Here is a 22,445-nt window from a genome sequence, read left to right on the forward strand (position 1 = left end):
TTCTGGCAATTGCGTTGCCTTTCTAAGCATAATAAATGCAAACTTTGCTGCATGACTATTGACTGTACTGTATAATAAAGTGAAATATTTCTAGTGTTTCTTGGGTTATTGTGTTCACAAGGTTATGTCACACAAAGTGGCAGAACATAGGAATATGTAAAGAGTTTTTTTCAACCCAGCTGTAGTGCCACATCCAAGGGCATGGCCTCCTGCTGCCATCCCAAAAGTAACAACCCCCCATCCCGAAAAAACCCCCAGATACACTCCATCCCCTTGGAGGAAGATCAAAAGCCAGCTGGTCAAACCACCTTGGAGAAGGTCTAAACACCCCAGGACTCAGAATCTCCTCTGCCTGAATGGGATGTGACCCAGAAGAGGGCAGAGGGAGAGGATGGAGGGCCAGATGTTGAGGCGCTACGCTTCAGGGAGCGACCGAAAGGGCTGAAGTGAGCCCGAGCGAGCAAGTGAGTGACAGGCGAAGTGACATATGTGGAGTATGGTACTGTATCTGTATGCAAAGGGATAAGAGCCACATGTGAGCCTCTTGTCAGCACACAGGAGCTTTACCCTGATGTGCGTCCTTGTAGTCGCTCCTCTTTTTTTTTTTTTTTTCTTTCAACAGATGCACCGGTGACATCTCTTAAAAGCCGAGAGGCAGCTCAGTGAGAGGTTTTATTTCACACAGCTCCTCAGTATTAGGCTGAGGGGAGCTTGAAAGCTACCGAGGCTCAAAGTCCCTCAGTTCGCTGAGCCAGTCACTCTCAAATTGGAGGAAATGTAAATGACTTACATAATCAGCAGCACCCTCCTCACACACACACACACACACACCCCAAAAAACTGTGAAGTCAGCGCTTAATAACACTGTTGATAAGTGTGTAAAAATAGCCAAATATAATCAGTCATGTTCAGCAAGTCAATTTACGGTTCGACCAAGTGAGCAGACTAGAAGTGACATTTTCTGTGGCTTCCTCTGCTGCATAATGAGGCTTATCCCTGACCCAGAGTCATGATCATCATGTGGGTGAAGTCGGAGCTGTTACTCTGTATTATTCATATCGTATTAATCCATTTCTGCATGTTGTGGGTTTCAATAAACTAAATATCCAAACCACTGCTTCTTAAAAATATGTACCAGGAGCGTGACGGTGCACACATTTGGCCCGTATATGTGCACAGGTTTTACAGGAGCGGACAGCGAAACAACTCTTCTCTGTAGCGAGTGGATTTGTTTCACGGTTACAGTGGGGGTTTTTTCTTCATGCTGGATTATTCCAATTAATTTCAATTTCAGTTGGCAGCCATTGACCGCCAAGACAATAGACTCTTTTTTTCCCCATTTTATTGAGACAGATTGACCCAGAGTGCTGCTGCCATCTACAGACTCATGATCACATCTCTTACCCCCCCCAACCCCCTCCTCACACACACACACAATGTAAACAGTCAAGGCCTTGAATGAAAATGACCTGAGATATCTTTGCCTGCAGCGGAGACGTTCAGGATGCAGAGCATACATACAGCGAAACATGAGAGCAGATTATGTTTGGACCTCCTGCAGGAACAGTCGCAGGCTGAGCTGGCTGAGAGCTGTGAAGGTTGAGCCCTCGTAAAATATCCTGCCTGCTGAATCACCTGTAGTGCGTGTCTGACATCACCGTCTCTGTGTATGGAGTGTACTCACACAGATGTTGACACACAGTTGTTCAGTAGTTCCTAACCTTTGTGGCATGTGACCTCTTCAAACAATGTAATGTCTATTTGCACCCCCTTGTCAAAGGTTGCATATCTTTACCCAGTGTGGCCAGTTAGCTACTGAAGGGGTTCCCAGCTTTTTGCCTTGAGAGACTGCTTTTCTATCTTTAGGTAAACTGACAACCCTCTGCCTAAGTGACGTATTTTACCAGAACAACTGATAAACTGTGCAATTAACCTAAACAGTGAGAACAATAACTGCAGGAAGTTATAAAACGAGCGATGTGGATGAATTTAGAGCAGATTGTTTCCTGTCTTTTGTGTCACTTTGTGGTCGTTTTGTTTCACTTTGTTGTGGTTTTGTGTCTTTTTATGGTCATTACGCATTGTTTTGTATGTCTTTGTGGTCATTTGTGTCTCTTAGGACACATTCACACTGGCGCTATTTGGTCCGCTTTAAACGAACCCTGGTCCGCTTCCACGGATAGTTCGGTTCGTTTGGAGTGGTGTGAACACTCAATCAAACTCTGGTGTGGACCAAATGAGCAAACCCTGGTCCGCTTGAAAACTGGGAGTCTCGGTTCACTTGCAAGTGAACCTTGGTGTGGTTCGCTTACAGTGGGAAATGCAAACGGACTATCCAGCGAACCAAAGAGAGGAAGTGAACTAAAGAGAGGAAGTGATGTAGAGTGCAGTGCATTTTGGTGTTTTTGTGGAGACCAAACCGGCTGAAGAGGATGGACTTCCTGCTCAGTAGTCGTTTCGTGCAATACTGCCCCATAATGAGCAGCTTTTGTAACTGCGTGACGTTGTCCAGGTGGTTTGGTCCGCTTTAAAAAGTGCAGTGTGAAAGTGCACCGAACCAAATGAAGTTTGGAAATTTTTCGGCATTCCCTGCCCAATCGAACCGAATCCCCCAGGCTATCCTGGTGTGAATGCTCCCTTAGGTCATTTTGTTTCTTTTTGTAGTCATTTAGCGACTCTGTGTGGTTGTGTTGTGCCTCTTCGTAGTGGTTTTGTGTCTCTTTGTGGTCGTTTTGCAACTTTTTTGTGGTTTTGTGTGTCCTTATGGTTGTTGTGTGTCTGTTTCTAGTTGTCTGTGTCTCTTTGTTGTCATTCAGTGTCTCTTTGTGATTGCTGTGCTCGTATTTGTAGTTAGTTTGTGTCTCTTTGCAGTTCCTTTGCATCCCTTTGTGGTCATTTTCATTTTTTTCAAGTCCAGGTGGGCCCCTGGGCCTGTGCTCAGTAAACCCGTCCAGTAATTCATCCATGAATTTAGAGCAGATTGTTTCCTGTCATGGGCAAATTATGAGACAACAGGCCCCTGGGCACAGATATGCAAAGGGTCCCACCACCTCTCCCACACAGGAGCCAAACACAAAGACTCTGTGGTGGTTTAACATCTCTTTGTAGTTGTTATGCATTTCTTTTTTGAGGTTTTGTGTCTCTTTGTGGCCACTTTGTGTGTCCTTGTGTTTGTTTTGTGTCTGTGTTCAGTAGGTTCGTCCAGCAATTCACCCACATTTTCTGTGAATATTTCTTAAGAGATTAGTTTTCCTAAGACTTTAAGGAACTTAAATACAATTCTGTCTGTATTTTTAAAATGTTTAACAGTCAAATGTACTGTATGGGCTTCTCTTTTGACACATTCAATGTTTTCTCCATGTCGCTTGTCCATTGTTCTCTACAGTTGTTTTAACTGTGTACTTTGCTAATGCAGAGCGAGGCTGTTTATCACAGAGTTAAGGCTCTGTGGTTACAACTTGTGTTCAGCTTTTCACTGTGCCTTTATTCTGTGAGTTTTTTTAGGTTTATATCTTGAATTATTATCTGAATTTATAACAATAACAATTTCATTTGCTTTTCTTTACAAAAATAAATGACATACGGAGATACAGGCCTCCTGTATATTTTTATAAAATGTTTTCTTACACCCCATAAAATCAGCCGTTCACTCCAGATCCGGCAGCGTCCTCTTAGCTTCACTTTCACCCGATGTCGGCTTTAGGAGGACCGTACGCTCACCTCCTGGCCCTCACCTTTACTGCTAAGGGCTGACATGGACCCACAGTTGTACTATGAATAGAACCACGTGCATGTTTGTGTGACCGCAGCTGTCCATGAATGTTCAACGAAGGAAGTATGTCCGAACCGTAATGGGGGTCGGGACCCCCAGGTTGAGAGCCAGAGAGCTAAAGGGTCATTTAATTTAAGATTGATTTATTTTTTAGGGGCATGAGGAGGAAGAATTATCCAGTAAACCACATAAAAAAGAGGAAAGGCTGAAAAATGAAACACTATATTGAGCAGCAGACAATATTGTTTTCTCTCTACTATTAATCATCACGACCCCTCAGATTTATCTCACGACCTCTTTGGGTGGTCCTGACCCACAGGTTGGGAACCTCTGCAGTGTTAACGCTTATTTCCTTTTAGGAAACACTAAACTTAACTATACTTACCTAACCTTACCCTTTACCCGACCCCCGCGCCGACAGAAACCGTTTTAGCTCGTGATTTATGTAACTGCTGTGAAACCAAATCAGAAACAACAAATTCCTCAGCAGCCGAGGTGTCCCCAGCCAATAAAGTTAAGGTAGAAAATTATGTTAATGTACCTAAAATTAGACTCCCACACACAGGTTCCTGTACCCTTGGGTTCCCCTGCCTTTGGGTGACCCTGGGAACAAACGCTTGCATGTTCTTCCTACTGTCACCAGCTGCAAACTGTAGCACAGCTCCCTGTCTGCACAGAATCACCCCCCAGGAAAAAAGGTGGACGGAGATGGGCGTACAAGCCCCCCCGGACTGAAAATAACATATCTGTCTGCTGGATGGGCCAACAGGTCGAGGTGCAGCGGGCGGGTGACATGTGCACTGAATGGACAACTGAGTATTGGAGGAGATATTTTGGAAATGTCATGCACTGGCATTATTAACATACCCCTTGTGTTAGCCTGAATGCGGGCTGTCACAGCAAGCAGGCAGAGCAGGCAGGGGAGGCCTGCACGGCTGGCGAGGAGGAGGAGGGAGATTTATTATGGTTTTCATCAGTGGGGCACAATCGGTTGGGACACACTGGTTGTTCAAAGGCTTGTCATAATTTCTGTCGTCTATTTAAAGTCAGACTCAAGCAACAAGCAAAGGCAGAGGCTGTGTCAAGAGCAGGACTCGCATTCCACAGATGTCTGCTCGTTGGAGAAGAGCCCTGTTAAAAACTGCCATGTGCTGAAATACTTTCACTCCAGTGGAAACTGCTCAACCCCCCCCCCCCCCCCTCCCTATGAGGAAATAAAAAAACACAACTCACCCGCTCATTTTGCCAGGGATGACTCAGCTTTCACGAGGTGTGCTGTGAGAGCACCTTCAAGGGGTGCTGTGACAATACACACGGATTTCTGTTGTTTCATTTCACCACGTGTTACACAGAGGGCGCATGTTTTTACCTCACAGAGAAATGGCTTCATTTGCATTGTTAGCGGTCCCAACGGAAACCAATTAGTAGTCTGTGGCTGTGAGCTGACCAGTTGCCATTTGATTTTTTTTTTCCCAGCTCATTTCTAGCACACTGAGACGCATATTTCTGGATGGATGAATTGTGTGTTTTACACAAACAAATAAGCAGGTAAAGTTCAACGTCCAGGTGATATTTCTTATTGTGTGCACATTTAAAAAGCCACATTTCCATTTCCCCTCTTCCTGAACACTTTGGGACACCATATTAAAGCTTTTCTGCCATTCTGAATTAGACACGAGTGTGTTTAGGGAGGGGGTAATCCTCAATCGCCTCTGGGTGTTTTGCACACACTCTCACCAGCTGTTTTCATCAGTGCGGTGTCATGGTGGTGAAAGCCTGGCGGGTGCTGCCTCCCTGTGTTTGCACGCAGTAACTGCTGCCACTCGCAGTAATGACACCCATGCACAGTCACTCTCAAATGTACACGGGGTCAAATGAGCTGGTCTCGCACCCAGCAGCAGAATAACTCCCATTACACACCATATAGCTGTCATGGTATAGGTAATACACTACAGCAGCAGCTGTCAGTAATATGGCTCACATCCCAAATCACTACAGTACAGTAACATTAGGGAATTGACTGTGGGTTAATACACTAATGCACCTGTAAGCTGGTGCCAATTGTGTAAGGGCCACTGGTTACAGGCACATGGTTCTGTCTTTACACAATGGTTTTTTTTGGCAGTTTTTGGGATGACATGAACTGATAACTGTGAGGTGAAGGACGTCGCTCAGCGGTGCTGCTGTTTAAAGGTCCAGTCTGTCGGATTTAGGGGGATACACTAGCAGAAATGGAAGACAACTGACCTTTTGCTATACAGTCTGTGTTTGAAGGATATATCCAGGATGCCAAACTGACTCAGCAGCAACAACAGGTTAAAAAGACAAAAATAGTTAGAAGCTAAAGCCGAACTATAGGCTACAGATCACAGTGTAAAAGGGAACCACCACATCACTGCTGATCGCCACACAAGACAATGAATATAAAGGGAAACTTTGCTGATATTGAACCAGCTGTGTGGCATCGCAGTGTGTGCAGATGAACCGTGTTTGGATTCGCCCCTGTGTTGCTGCCAGCATCTGGACCTCCGTTTCTGGATGGGCTGGGATCTCTGGGGAAGTCAAACAACGTACATCTGCACACATTGTGATGACACACAGCTGATTGAAAATCAGCAAAGTTTCCCTGCTTCCCTTCACTGGTTCCTGTACAGCAGGGTCGCTCTTTGTTTCACTGTTATAATCATTAAAAAGCAAAAGCAGCACGTGTATACATTCAGTAGGCTATATCTTCAGTAGCTAGCTAGCTAACCCTACACTTTTCAGGGTTTGATTTTGGTTTTGGAACAGGGAAGAAACGCATATCTTTTTCCAACCTCTCCAGGTAACGAGTATCATTAATACATGACGTGCCCCAGACACAACATTTAGCTCCAAATCCACAAAACCAGCCTGAAAATGAAGGAAATCTGAAACAACTGCATTAGAGTCAATGGAGCACAGCTGTGTTGGTCTGAGCCGGCCTGATGCTACGTTATGATTGACCCGTCTGTGTCAGAGGGTGGGACTTAGTGAAGGATTAGGATGATACAATAAATGTTTTCTTTAGTGTATAATCACCTAAAAATATGAACTGCTGTGTTTTTGTTACCTTAGAATGAGCCGTTTTTCTACATAACGAGCAGGTCCTTGTCCACGGAGTCTGCCATTTTGCATTGCCATGTTTCTACACTCACTAAGAACAGACAATCCAAACACTGGCTCTGGCACTGACATTTTGCTGCTTTATTCAGTGTTTTTACCGGTTTTAATAACCAGAGGTCTCATTTATAAAACAATGCGTAGGATCTGTACTAAAAATGTGCGTATGAACAAAAGCCAAAAATGGCGTGTGGCAAAGAGTATTTGCCAATTTCTACTCTCAAGCTTCTACCTCACCATCTGTGTCGCCAATTTCCCGTCTCCAAAATGTTCATAAGCCCGGGTCAAAGTTTCTCCCGTCAAATCTGTTTTTATAGATCACAACTTTTGCTTGGGAAGTGGTGTACGCCTCTTTCAGGCCTCGTTTTGTGTGTTCGCAGCGTTTATAAATGAGACCCCATGTCTGTTTGTTCTGGAGAGAAAAGACCTCTGCGGATAATTCAGCTCAGGATTAATATCCACTAAAGGAATTCTGGAGAAGTCTGCGGGAGAAGTTTCATCTCTTCACAATGTGCAGTCCGCACCACTAGAGGCCACTAAATCCCCCCATGAATCTCACACACTGCTCCTTTAACAACTATTACAATATTTGGTATATTTGTCAGTTAGCGTTTTTACAAATCATAATCTCTCACACTGAATAAAGAAAAATGTTCTTTTTACACCGCTCATGTTGCAAACTGCCGCCTGACTTTTCCTGAGGAAGCAAACACAGCAGAAGCAAAATGTAGTGTCGATCAACGTTTATTCAAACTAGAATAACTCCTGGATTATCACAAAGACAGAAATACAGCAGATTAATTCAGTGTCCTCTTTGAGGCACACGGGAAAAGATCATCGCCAACAGTGAGTGACTATCATTTCCTACCGATGTGTCTTGTTAAATACAATAATATATTCATGGTTTATAGAAAAGTAAAAACAAAATCTTCATTTATGAAAACAATCTAAGCAGACATCAGTATATACGTGAATAAGGCTGGAAGAGATACAGTAGGTCCTCACACAAAGTTACGGTCGACAACTTTGGCATCAGTGGATAAATCCCTTGTATAAAAAAAGAAGCAAACATGAGGCACTTTCCTATGAGCGATATTAATGGCACTGCTTGTAACATTTACATAATCACTTCATTAACATCAGCCTTTACACCTCAGGGTTAAAACGCTGTCGTTGCCGTGTCAAATGGCACCAGTTACGCTGTTGAGGAAGGCACTAACTCGTGACCCCTCACTCAGCAGATACTGTGTGCTTCTCAGGAGGTCGTCAGGGTGGCAGAGTTGATTAAAATCATGATCAAACGCTGACGTGTTGCTGGGAAGGCAAAAATAATAGCTCATAAGAAAGCACCTCAAGTGTTACAGAAAACAATCATTTACAAAATATAAAGACTAACAGTTCAAAAGTTTAAAAGGCCTCTATCGAACAAATAATTAAAATGCATGACTGGCTAGTTAAGGTGGAAACAAAATGCTGCTGCAGTTGAAGAGGGCCCCAGAGGTAGGCTTGTTAAACCACGCTGCTGGGGAAGGGGAAGCTGCTGCTGCTGCTGCGGCGGCCGGGATTAACACTTCCTGCGAAGTGCCAGTTTTACTCCGATGGTCTTTACGGCACTCTCCGGCAAAGCACCTGGTCCGCAAACAAATGTACATCGAGGGAATCGGAGTGGAAGAAAACTACAATGTTTTGAGTCCCAGGGAGGCTGTCCCACACTAATTTACACAATCTGTGTTAAAATTCCCATCAGTTGCTCTCTGAGGCTTTTTTCTCACAGCGCTGTGATCTTGAAGATATAGCTGAGACTGCAATTTGAGTGCCTAATTACTTCAAGAAACCTTGTAGTGTTTTTCCACCCTTTGTTTACCAAAATGAGATCCTCAGATGTGCGATTTTGATCCCTCGCCAAATTTTCCTTCCCCTATGTGCAAGGCAAAGAAAAGAACCTATGGGCTATTTGAGTATGGCATGCGGTGATGAAGTTACCTCCTTCACCCACACACTTTTCTTCTTCTTCTTCTGCTGCTGCTGCTCTTAGTACGGCTCTGCCTTTAGACTTCGATATAGGCAGCATGTAAACACCATGCCTATGACCTGGGGATTGGATGGTGGGGAAGGAAAACATAGTTTAGGATATAAATCTCTGTTTATGTGCAAGCGACTTCTTGAAAAAGTTCTTTGCCCACCTGTACACAAGCAATCCCAATGCCCACCGCTCCGATGATCTTCAGGTGGTCCAGGATGAATTTCTCCAGTTTGGTGATGCAGCCACCCTAAATGAAAAACAAAGAGTGTCTTCATGTTGCATCAGTTGATGTGGGAGGGCTGCTGGAGTCTCACTGCAAACAAATGTTATGTATACAGCTCGGATATGAGGGCTCTTCTCTCTCTGCTACTCTGACACCACACAATCTCAACGCTGACATACTGAGACATGACAGAAATACCGATCTAGCCGCCGGCACTGAGAAGTCCACCCCGTCGACGCCCCCCCTCGGCACCCTTCATCCTCTCACCTCCACCTTGTAGATGTTGGATGGGTGGTCCCTGCGGCCGCAGAGCTCAGTGGGAGTCTTACAGCAGCTGTCAGGCACCATCCTGCTGTTTGCGTCTCTGGAGCGAATCCAGACGCTCTCAGCCCAGTCGGATGAACTGTTGCTGCCACAGCACTTGAACTGACGGGAGACAGAGGAAGACACATTTTCTATCTTTAGATGGGGAGTTTTGATGGCAGCAAAGAAGTATAAAAAGAAATGTGAAGCATCAGAAGTTGTTTTATCCCAGCGGATAAAGCATTTGAATACCACACTTCACTAAAGAAAAGACTCAAAATGCAATTTGCTGGAGACACAGTTTGACATTTTGTGCTTATTTGTTTTCTTACCGATGGTTACATCAGGAGATCAATACACCTCTGATATTTGTACAGTAAATATGAATGGCAAGATGGCTGCATGAGCAACAACAGAAACTCACAAACTTATTTTCTTCTTCAAACAGATTTAAAAATTAAATAACCATCGTGTTATCTTACTTGAATCTTAATGTATTGGTCCTTTTCTTTTAGAAATCGCTAATATGCTGTTATCTTGGTGGCTAACTAGCTAGCTAACTAATGTTACATTGTTATTGCTGATGTGGGCATGATAGTCACGCATTTTGGCATATTTCCATGTCACATTAGCCCTTTAGATGGTAAATGACACTTGAAATTTAACTTAAGTCCAGCAGTGAAGTTGCTGCACTTGTTACCGCTCAAACTTAAGTTAGGAACAATCACAAGCGTCTTGACAACCGCAAAAGAAATAAAAACTGCAGATGTCGGCATACTCGCAATAACACATCTGTTTACGTATACAGCAGCACAACGATGACGCATCAGGGTCTTGAAGTTTTCAACCACTACCCCTTGTATCTCTGTTCCAAGAGGCAAAGGGGCACTCGAAAAAGAGGGGTAAGGGGTAAAAATATGAAATGGGACTGGACCTAAACGTATTTCCCAAAAATGTAACAAGTCCAAACTAATTTTTGAAAAGTTTAGAAGAAAGAACAAAGAATAAATGTTGGTGTCTGACAGCCCGGGGCGTCTCATATTTAAAACACTGAGCATAAAAAATGAACTAACTGGAGTCTCGACTGCTGCTCAGATTTATCCGTTCCTTCATGTGCTGTCAACGGGTATAAGCAAAAGAGATGGTAAATTACAGCACCGGGTGCAGACAAGCCCATCATGCTTAGCTGAAGTCAGAGCGACTGGAATCGGATTTGTTTTGACTCGCCCTCATCACCAAAATCTCTAATCTGATGGGATGATAGGTTACCAAAACACTGTCCAATCAACAGGCCACGTGTGAGTCCATGTGACTTTTACTTAGAAGCTCTGGTTCAACAACTACTGTCCAGTATTTTGGGTCAAAGAAAAACTGTGGGTGTGACTGCACATTCAAAATAAGATGACATTAACCTCTTCCTTGTGAAATAGGTGGTTGTATCCATCCATCTATCCATCCTGGTATGCAGACACTCACCTCCTGCTGCAGCTTGTCCACAGCCCTGGTGATGTGCTCGTGAGTGCTCTGTTGGTACTTCTGTGTCATGGTGTCTCTCAGGTTCTGCTTCAGCTCCTCATTCAGCTGTTGAGACACACAGACACATACATTCACTAAAAAGCAACACAAATACCTCAGGCCAGCACAGAGCATGGCCAAGTGTTAAAAGGAGTTGTAATTGCTGACTCTGCTCCTGATGAGATTTACGGCACACAGAATTTAAAGGCCCTCCTGACGATACACGACGTGGACAGCAGGACCTAACAACAGAGGAGCAGATGAGGACGGAGCCGGGGCGATGGCAGAGGAAGTCTGTGATTTTTTTTTTGTTCTCTAGACCAGTGGCAGAAAACGCTCGCTGGAGGAGTGCGAGGTCTGGGGGGCTCAGTTTCTATGGCAACAAGCCAGCTGGGAAACCACTGTAAATCAAAGCGTGAAGGAGATATCAAGGGAATGAATGATGAAGAGAGGAAGGGAGGGGCGGAGAGAGATGAGAGACGGGAGGTGAAGACAAAGAGGAAAGGAGAGGATGAGGAAGCAGGAGGGAGGGAGGGGGTTAGCTTTTCATTTTACCTGTTGACAGTTTTGGAAACACTGCGGCAGCGAGGTGAAAACAGCAATCCGAGGTTTAAAATGGCTCAATAAGTAGAAACAGCCGGTGTGTGAGTAAACAGCATTATGTGGCATTAAGCAGATACTAATAAAAGCAAACATGAGTTCAAGCATCTACTGAGGCGACGGCTATGAAACCAGGGCTGCAGGTCTGAACCCTGCAGCTCCAGTCCAACCTGGACCAGCTACTCTACAGAAAAGTAACAACAGCAGCGGTTTAGACCTGCAGATGTTGACAGGTAAATGTGTGCCATCTGCAGGTAGGGACCGTTATAGCATGTGCTGTTCTGACAACATGTGACTGCTACAGCTGCAATATTTATCTTGTTCAGGGCTGGTTTTTGACATCTTAAAAAATTTAAACTCGTAAAATGTAAGAATTTGTTGATGAGCATACTTCTGCTGGGTAGTGAAGGGCAAAAATAAACAAATAAATCTTTCTGAATGACTCTTTTTAGTGTCTGGTATGCAGCGGGTCAGACTGTCAAACGTCTGAGTGCTCATGAATCCCTGACTCCCACTTGCCCACTCACTGTTATTAACGTAGCACAGCAACAACACTGACTGAACGAGCAAGGACTGATTAAATCTCAAGTCATGACCTCTGCCAGCCAAGGCCAATGCTGCTTTCACTGACTCCTCAGATGATCGTTCTTCTGAATTGTGATTTGTGATATTGGGCTTTATAAATAAAATTGATTGATTGATTGACTTTGGTGTGTTAAGGATCTTTAAATTGTAAGGTGGAAACAACATGGTGTGTTTTATTGCTGAGCAACAATAAAACAAAGAGCAACGGAAACGAATCAGGTGAGAAATATGATCTGAAACTTGTTTTTCAGAATATTTTGACCAGAACAAAGGAATACTTGGCACATCTACTTCCCAACAGGTGCATAACAGAGAGATGAACAGAGCACGACTGGAAGAAAAACTCCTGCACACTGTCTAACTTGCTTAAAATATTGATTTTAATGCTGCTTGTTTTGGTAACTAGAACTTCATCAGGCAAACAAGCTGTGTTCAGAATATTTTGACACCACAAAGAACGACAAATTGTTGGTCAGTGATATTTCTGTGACATCGAATTGAGCCCACATAGCCTACCTACAAGTGGGATGCTTAATCAGTGCATCAAAATGATATTTTATCTTTCTTAATGTAAACTTATACATGATGACTGGTTAGAAGAGAAGTTTTGAGGGGTGGGAAACACCAGCTGTCGAAAATGCAGGTATTTTAACGGAGCCTCAGAAAAACTGACACCATATTTTGCAAAATGTACAGATCACACTACTCTTTAGTGTCTTCAGTTCACTCAAACTGTACTGTTAATTACTCTGAAAAGAGAATGACTTTTTTTAAAGATTATTTTTGGGGCTTTTTGCCTTTAATGACGGGACAGTTTCAAGCGTGAAAGGGGGAGAGAGAGGGGACACAATGCAGCAAAGGGTCATGGGCTGCAATCGAGCCCAAGACCGCTGCAACATGGACAGTGCCTTTGTACATGGGGCGCCAGCTCTACCCACTGACCTACTGGGCGCCTCGGGGAAGAACTTTTCAACCAAACTTTGTCCAGAAACAAACTTTACGTTTGGGATACAAAGGAAAAGAAAAAAGTGAATGTTGATTGGTGAATTGATTGCTAAACATCTGAAATTAAAATTGATCACATTCTTGTTAACTTGCAGAATAGTTTTCTTTGGACAAGTGACTATTTCTGGACTCATTTGGCTTCACCAGTCTGCTAATCAAGCACCCGACAAAGATTTATGTTCATTTCAGGCCATACAAAGACAGATCAGACAGCATAACTATGAAATGTAAAACCTCACATAATGAAAACAGCAGCTATAAAACAGAAAGAATGGCAGATGGAGCACTCATTACCATCAGCGGCGGAGAAAAGTTGAGCAGCTATTACTTTCTTTGCCTGAAGGAGGCAACACTGACGACGTTTCAAGCACACTAATATTCCACTATTGTTCTGAAAATGGCAGCATTCAGTCAACAGCACATCAAGTTTGGATATTCTGCATTACGCCTTTTCCCAAATGAAACATTTCCTAATGATGCAATGTGGGATATGCTCATATTAGTCAGGTATTAATAGCATTCTTTGGACATGTGTGCAGCCCACACTACGTGACATTTTTGTCTGTTTCGACAGTCCTTATGTCAGATCAGGTGATTGTGGAGTCATAATATCGTGCCGTGACTTGGCTGACAGACATGACAGACTACACTTTGGTTCGCAGTCAATCATCCCTGGTTGTCTTTCACGATGTGTGTGATGTCATTGGGTTGTTCCTGTCCTGTTTTTATTATCATTACTATTATTTCGGACCCTGTGTCTGATCATGTGCCAGCCGAAATGTTTTTGAAGTAACATAAAAAGCGCCACCAGATGGGCGGAGCTACATCTGAAGTACCAAATGCAAACTATGCAAGTCACTGAATCCTCCACAATAAGTTCCTGCCAATTTTTCACAATAAAAACATTTTTATAAAATGAAGGGATTCTCTCAACCAAAATGACGAGGGGCTTTTCGTTTAAAACAAATACAGGAAGTGTTGAGTTTGAAATGATAGCGCGATGCATTTAACTTTAAGGCAAACAGGAGCGGATAAAAAGTAAAAATAGAAAAATAGAGAGGGAATAATAAATAACGGCCTGTTTATAATTCAGTCTGTTTTAAAATTAAGCTGATACCCGCTGCAGTTGTGGTGAGTAAAAGCCCCGCCATTATTTATTAATTATTATTATTAATTTTAATACTTTTTGTCCATCTCCATTATGAAGTAATAACATTCTTTGCTAGCTTGATGCTAATGGCAGTACTCAGCGGGTTGATAAAGTGCCTCTGCTGTTTGACGCCCTCATTTTTCCATTTTTACTCTGTGTGGTAACGTCCGTAGAGGAAATATCTAAAACTCTGGGGTGTTGTTGCCGCACAGTTGTCTACGGCAGCAGATCGCTCTGTGTTTCTATTGGTCAGAGTGACGGCTATGACGGGGGAAGTCATGAACGACAAAAAGAAAATCAAACATCCTAGACTTTCTGTCAGGACATCGTGACGTGTCCCAGATACTGCATGTACTATGACATACTACATGAGATGAAACGATGGATTATCGTGTATGGCACTCATTGTCGTTCACGATCTGAGCCAACACCGTACGACACTGCGTAGGGCTAGAATCGGGCTGATATTGTGTGGTGTGAACCCAGCATAAGTTGACGTGTGGAGAATCTGCAGCTTGCTCTATGTGATAAGTGTGTTTTCCTGTGAGTTACATGCTGGTTTCATGAGGTTTTAGTCATCTTGAAATAAAAAGCTCTGAACTAATTATCAGAGAGAATAAAGAGAAATTATAAAAATGGATGAAGAACAGAGGGAGGCAAAAAGAGAGGCTTTAGAGATTTTAGCAACACTTAATTAATGCAACAATCTTTTGAAGCGAGTACGGGAGTTAAAGCTTTAGGAGAGAGCCGTGGAGCTCAGCGACTGCTCATGTTCAGACGAGTTGTGTATTATGAATGAGGCCGCTATAATGAAAGCAGTGCACCTCCAGACTGAAAAAATGTCCTGTTGCTGAGCTACAAGCCACCAGGCTTTGAGATTTGTCGGGGTGGGAGCGACGCCGGTGGAGAGCAATGTTGTGTTAATACAACGCAAGTTAAAAAAAAAAAGCCTCTCATTTGCTTGCCATGCAGTCAGTCATAAATATAATGTCAATTTTAGTTTAGTTTTTACATCAACAGGACTGCATAAGATAAAACAATCACTTGTGAGCCTAACTGAGTGCATTTTGTAGTCGTTAGCGGTATTTTCACTCTCTTTAGTCTCTGACCTTTGTCAGCAGAGTGCTTCATTTCTTTGTTTTTAAAAGGAACAGCTCTGTCTGAGTGTGGCTCAATCCAAAAGCACAACAAAATGCTTCTAAATGACTCTGACACAGTGCATTCAGCCTTGTTATGTGTACCACTGGAGGCATTTTTCATTCCATTTGGACTAAATGTATCATGAGTAATATGGTCAGTCTGATATTTGTATTTTTAATGGGCTGTCTCATATTTCTCGCCCGCAATCTGATTTATCGTGCTGGTTCTGTTGTGGTTGATATTACAGCGTAGCAGCTGCCACGTGGGAACTGAAAACAGTCGTCTGTGTTTTATTACAACTCCTCTGACTACGTGCTCTGATTAAGGAGGCACAAAACATGTGTCAAGCATATTGATTGTTTTAGTCTAGTACATCAGAGCTGCTACACACACACACACACACACACAGATATTAGGTTTTAATATCAGATGATACATTTTTGTATTGTGGTTGACTTGTGATAGTTTTATTATTTACTTCAGTAACAACAGACTGGATAATTTATCCAAACAAACAAACAAAAAAAACTCATGAGATTCCCTTTTGTAATCCACCAACACATTTCAGTTACGACTGCATTATAATATGACAAACCTTTACTGTGTCTCGTCTTCCTACATCTGTCAACTACACTGCCGTCATTCCAAACATGCATTCGAACATACATTACAAATCCCAGGGTGCATTGTGAGATACATTTCAAAGAACTCTTTTGTCATTTGCCTTAGGGGGGGGATTACCTGCTGGTAGTAGATATAAGCCAGGACGCCGGCCAGGATCTCCAACAGGAAGATACACAGCAGCAGGACGAAGTACTGGAGAGCAGAGGAGAAGAAGACACAGTTAGTGGATGTGACAAAGCGGCTTAAAAATCTGATGTGGGTTAAGTTTTGATGCGGTACAAAAACTTTACTTGATCATGAAGGCCAAGGTTACAGTGCAATTCTCACAGAGACAAAAAGGGTGACAGCTGACTCACATGAACGGGTCCAGCATGGGCTGAATATGCATCAGCAGGTTTTTGGATTTTTAGAAAGTATTATCATCTGGTCATATCTCGCTGTGTCCACACACCTTCTCAATTCCTCTTTCTCTCTGTGCAGTTCTTGTTCTCATACAACTTAAGTTACTTCCAGTAACGACTAAACAAACGGCACGTTATCAGCTCAGTGTTGATAGGCTGTTACTCGTGACGTGTAACCACAGGACACAGTTTGGATTAGTTGTGGGAGCTCACTGGAACCACCCAGTGGACGAAGCCAAAAATGCACGAGGGATTTTAAATGTCTTTATTTTATCTATACTTTTTATACATTTAGGTAATGAATGAATAATAAGTAAGAATATCAACCTTGATAGAATAATAAACCAAGATAACAAGATAACTTTTTTGAGGTCTTTAATTTACTAACTTAAATCCCTGCATTGGAACAGACAGCTCCTGCTGCCCTTAGCTGGTGGCCATAGTTCCATTCCTAAATCAAATCTGACTCTTTAGGCTTAAATAAGAGTGCTGCTGGTTGAAGGAATATAATGTTCTGTTTCTATATGAATTAACAAATGGTTCAGTTCATCACAGATTCACAGCTCTGCCGCTCTGAGAGTGTGGTGCTCTGAATATCAGACCAGTATACTCCAACAGTGCTCTGAGCCGGCAACGCTCGTCGACTCTGGAGAAACTGGGATCCGTATCTGGTTTACTGTTAAGTTTTGCAGTTTGTGCAAGTTCAGGTTCACTGGTAATTGTCGCAATATGCCATCACTCATTGGACACATTAGTCGGGATATGAAAATGCACCTTAGAGCTGGTATCCCGATTAATATTCATGTAAACAAAGCCTCAGTTGTACACATGACAGTTCCTCTAGATTTTCTTTAACCCCCAACATTAAAAGTTCAAACTGCGTTTATGTGGGTGGGACATTAAGTGAGGCTATAGAGTGGTGCCTGCAGACAAAGACAGGCGACTGTATCAGAGTCAAAGTAGACAAAGGGCCACCACGAATGAATCAATGTATGAGAAACACTGGGTATTAAAAGACTTAAACCTGTACCTGATTTCTTTAAAAATAAGCTGTGAATGCAACATAGACATATCATCACCTTTTTAAGTGAATATGGGCAACTTGTTAGCATACAGTTGCTTATTTACACAGAGCAGCAACATTATAATTCATTTGGAGTTTTGTTTGTGTCCACGGGATGAATGCAAGTCCAATATTCACTCTCCTGTAGCTGATTCAAATCTCTACCATCTCCTGAGGGAAATATCTTTCTCTTTAGCCACTAAATGCTCCACTATATCCACCAGCTAGTCTCTAACCGTGTCTGTCTGCTGTTTGGAGCCTAGCAGGTAGTGTAAAGTGGGTTTCTCAAGCTTGTTTTCTGTCTGCTGCGGCAAAATAAAAACGCTATGGGAGAGGTGAGAGTGAACCAAAACAGTAAAGTTGTGGACTGCACAGTTAAACAATGAGCTGAAGACCCTGCAGATTCAGGTGGTAAGTCTGTCGGTACATCACTACAAACGACCCCTTTCACACTATCTAAAAGTTTTCACATGGTGATTTGACATTATGTTGATTTCTAGTAAAGTATGGAACTGATCTCTGATTGTCTATGACCTTTATACATGTAAATATGATGCAATCAACTGCAGCACCATGTACGGCCTAGAGAAGCTCATAAAAGTAGGATTTATTGGAGTGCTGATGTTCTGGATTGAATTACACTGTACAGGTGTAACTAATTTACCGGTTAATAATAGTACATATAACATGTACAAGTGTGCCAGCCCATAAAAAGAGGCCTCACAACAGATGATGACACTTAACGTTAGGCAAACTCAAGTGTTTTCTAATGGCTTTCCATCTATGTTCAGCTCTTCTGCTCAAAGTTGGTTTATTAAAACCCAAAACTGCAAAAGTTATTGTTAACATCTCACACTCTGCGCCTTTGCGTGAGCTCTGCTGTTTATCTCCAGTATCTGATTCATGACCAGGCCCATGGGAGTTAGAGGGAAGGTTTGCTTTTCGTGCCATGTTTCTGCAGAATTAAAGACAAGAGGAGATACTATCAGCCCGAAAACCTTGACCCAAATTCCTCTGGCCTGCTGCTATCAGAGAGAGAAAATCAGGCCGGTAAAGTGGACTTGGTCTTTGATTTGATAGCTGGGGCTGATTAGACCTCTGTGTGGCTCTGAGCCTGAATGCTGAACAGACTCTAAGATGCATTTTGATGTTGTGTTGATGGTTTAAGAAGCATAGCAACAAAGATAGATAGCAAATACATAGGAAAGTCACGTTAAACGGTTGAACTTATGACACTAAACAAGGTGTGTGAGGATTTGATCCGACCGCAATTTATATCAGATCCTTTATGTCTAGGTTGTTGTACATCATTGTTGCTCAAATTGCAGCCCAATTGACCTCTCGCTAAGCCCCGCCCCTTTGTGATGGTCCGACAAGCTGTCAGAGTAAGCATGGAGCCTACACTGTAACTAACTGCACTCCCTGAAGAAATATTGTCATATTTTTTGAAAAATGAATCAGTGATTCCAGAGAGAAGCAGACAGAGGGGTCTACAGTCTGTGTTTGAAGGATATATCCAGGATGTCAAACTGACTCAGCAGCAACAACAGGTTAAAAAGACAAAGATAGTTAGAAGCTAAAGCTGAACTATAGGCTACAGATCACAGTGTAAAAGTGAACCACCACATCACTGCTGATCGCCACACAAGACAATGAATATAAAGGGAAACTTCGCTGATATTGACCCAGTTGTGTGGCATCGCAGTGTGTGCAGATGAACGGTGTTCCCGGATAGGCAGGGATCTCCATGGTAAGTCAAACAACGTACATCTGTGCACAGTGTGATGACACACAGCTGGTTGAATATCAGCAAAGTTTCCCTGCTTCCCTTCACTGGTTCCTGTACAGCAGGGTCGCTCTTTGTTTCACTGTTATAATCATTAAAAGGCAAAAGTAGCATGTGTATACATTCAGTAGGCTGTATCTTCAGTAGCTAGCTAGCTAACCCTACACTTTTCAGGGTTTGATTTTGGTTTTGGAACAGGGAGGAAACGCATATCTTTTTCCAACCTCTCCAGGTAACGAGTATCATTAATACACGACGTGCCCCAGACACAACATTTAGCTCCAAATCCACAAAACCAGCCTGAAAATGAAGGAAATCTGAAACGACTGCATTAGAGTCAATGGAGCACAGCTGTGTTGGTCTGAGCCGGCCTGATGCTACGTTATGATTGGCCAGTCTGCGTCCGGGGGCAACTTGTAGAAAGCTATCAGTTATATGGCAACTAGTGGTTCCTCACAAGTGTCGCGAGAATGATGTGGTGTCATCAATGTTAGTACTGTTGGCTAAAGGCAGAGATTTCGGTGGCCAGCTCGCACCTGCACTTTTCCTGTGTGGCCCTTAATCATATGTTGGCTCCCTAAATTGGCACTCAGTCATGGAGACTTTGAGCACCCCGCTGTACATGTTTTGCAGTATAAGCCTGCGTACAGCTTAAAGATGCCAAGACATATGCTTCTCAAGGCTTTTAAAATGTCCCTTTTCATTCAGGTTCATCCGGTTCTTTGTCAAATTAATCAATTTGCACTTTAGTTTGTAACAGTGATGGGCTGGTCGATCATTTTTCACCGCACAGTGAAACAACTTAATGTGCTCTGCTATTTTCCCGAGTAAGCGCACTAATGGAAGTGCAGCGTGGGATGGTTACAGTTATGACTATAACAGCAATATTTAAATATCAGTAACAAAACAAATATTGATAATTTATTTATTTTGGAGTGCAAGTTTTGCTGTTTGTTGTCCTTATTTTTTATATTTTAAAAAGTGGTTACCAACCAAAGGCTAGCAGTTGGTTGCTGATTTCTCAAAATGGATGCCAATGGCGATGGGGCTGCACAATTATTCAGAATATTATGGAAACTGCAACATGGCCAAGTGCAATATCCAAATCGCAGGAGCTGCAGTTTTTTTCATAAAAGTAAAATGTGTCACAAAATATTATAAATGGAGCACTGTGGTGCTACAGAGATCCCCCAGCCTACAAATCATATTCTAGGCGTAAGGGAACATGCTTGTTTGGTGCAGACTCCAGCAGAATTTGTTTTCATATTTTTACAGTGAAAATAAACACAAAATTGACCAAATCCACGCATATCGCAATCCCAATATCTGTCAAAATAATTGTATAAATGTAATATTTAATATCATGCAGCTCTAAATGGCAACCTGGCAACTGTTATTGTCGTGTTCGGACTCTACCATACTTTGTCTTTGCCTGTGCTTTATTTTTTAAACACACACACAGACAGCAGCGTGTTTCTCAGGCCGATCCCATTTGGACAGTGATGTGTACAGGGTGTGACAGAGAGAACCTGTTGTTGGCTGTAGAGACAGAGGCGCCTGAATTACTGACTACAGTGACTCCAGAGGACTCCTTATGATCTCAGGCACACACTCTCTCTTTCACAGACTCATTTTACGTCTGAGCTGCCATTCTTCTCCCGGGCGACGTTAAGGGCACAGTGTAATTACTGCCAAAACGACTCTCAGCAGGTTCATATGTACAGAGCCTTTTTTAAAGCTCTACATGGGCTTCAGACTTCCTGGCTACACTACAAAATGTCTAGCATCTCGTGGTAAACTCAGACTCATTTTGCTGAGGCTATTAGAAAGTATCTGATCAGTTTCTTTGGCCATTTGTGTCCCTCTTTCACAGCAGCCCCTTCTCTCCTCCAGCATACATAAATGAGCAACATTTAACTGCAGCGTGGATACACACACACATTTGTATGCAGCTCCGTGTTTGACTGTGTTTCTATTTCAGACTTCATTAGAAGTGTACTGCTGCCTTTACAATTACAGAGCGAGGGGGAGTTCAGAGTCACGCTGAAGGTGACTTTAATCAGACTGATAGCTGTTGGACATGTGCTGGGTTTTGAATGGAGTCATCCCGAGTCCTTTCGCCTATATGGTGAACTCTCTGGCCACACGCAGCTAATCAATCAGAACTTTAAACTGCGTCAGCAAGATGCAAACTCTATAAACCTGTGTCCAGCAGCTGGCGTTTATTAAACTAACTTCAGCATGGTGTCTGAGCAGTGGTAAAGCCTGATTTTTCTTCACACAAAGTGTAAAAACAGAACCTTTTCTTTCCCTAAGCCACTGCAACACGCTAATCTTCATTACAGCTTGGTAAACATGTGATCAACGGTCACCTGCTGGGCTGAATCACGACTCCAACACGTCCCTGTCACAGAGATGATGGTTTACTAAAGCGGTGCCTTTGCTGTCTTTGTAGTGGCTCTGCTAGTTTTCCTGAAGCTTACTATGTTTCTTAGTGGATTTATTTCTCCTGCCATTAACAGAGGTGCTCTTTACTTCAAACGAGGAGTTTTACTTTTATTTTAATTATTCTACTTATTATTGTCTAAATTATTTATTCAGTCCATTTAGGTTCAGTGTGTAGAATTTAGGGGGATATATAGGCAGAGAGAATTTAAGTATTTTCTTAAGTGTATAATCAGCTGAAAATAAGAACTGCAGTGTTTTTGTTACTTTAGAATGAGCCGTTTATATCTACATAGGGAGCAGGTCCTCTTACATGAAGATTGCCACATTGCACCACCATGTTTCTACCGTAGCCCAGAACCGACAAACCGAACACTGGCTCTAGATCGGGCCATTCCTGTTTTTGCTTCCACCACCGTAGTTAGCAGCCCCTTAGTCTCACTCGCCAGACCTTTCTCAAGAAAAGAAAGGTCTGGCTGGGCCGACTCTCACTGTGAGATTGGAGAAAAAAACACCCCAGCTGCTTGTACTTCTTTCAACCAATCACAATCGTTCTGGGCGGTGCCACAGCAACGGTGCGCTTGCAAAAATATTGCCGGGGGGAAACAGGTTTTGGTGTAACACGCCCACAAAAATATCACCTACAGGACGCGAACCATGGCAGAAAAA

At 42.8% G+C, this 22,445-nt stretch overlaps 1 protein-coding gene across 1 annotated transcript in view; it reads right to left on the reverse strand.

Annotated features, from left to right (window-relative positions):
• Positions 1 to 7,641: 7,641 nt before the first annotated feature.
• LOC117261372 (CD151 antigen-like) overlaps positions 7,642 to 22,445 on the reverse strand; it is a 38,365-nt gene continuing 23,561 nt past the window's right edge. Inside the window, exons 4-8 of the mRNA XM_033633811.2 lie at positions 16,199 to 16,273; positions 10,939 to 11,043; positions 9,427 to 9,585; positions 9,097 to 9,183; positions 7,642 to 9,004 (exon numbers count right to left, since the gene is read on the reverse strand). Of these exons, the coding sequence (XP_033489702.1) occupies positions 8,945 to 9,004; positions 9,097 to 9,183; positions 9,427 to 9,585; positions 10,939 to 11,043; positions 16,199 to 16,273 (486 nt within the window). The 3' untranslated portion in view covers positions 7,642 to 8,944. The remainder of the gene's footprint in view (positions 9,005 to 9,096; positions 9,184 to 9,426; positions 9,586 to 10,938; positions 11,044 to 16,198; positions 16,274 to 22,445) is intronic.

Source organism: Epinephelus lanceolatus, chromosome 2 (assembly GCF_041903045.1).
Source record: "Epinephelus lanceolatus isolate andai-2023 chromosome 2, ASM4190304v1, whole genome shotgun sequence".
NCBI classification, from domain to species: Eukaryota; Metazoa; Chordata; class Actinopteri; order Perciformes; family Serranidae; genus Epinephelus; species Epinephelus lanceolatus.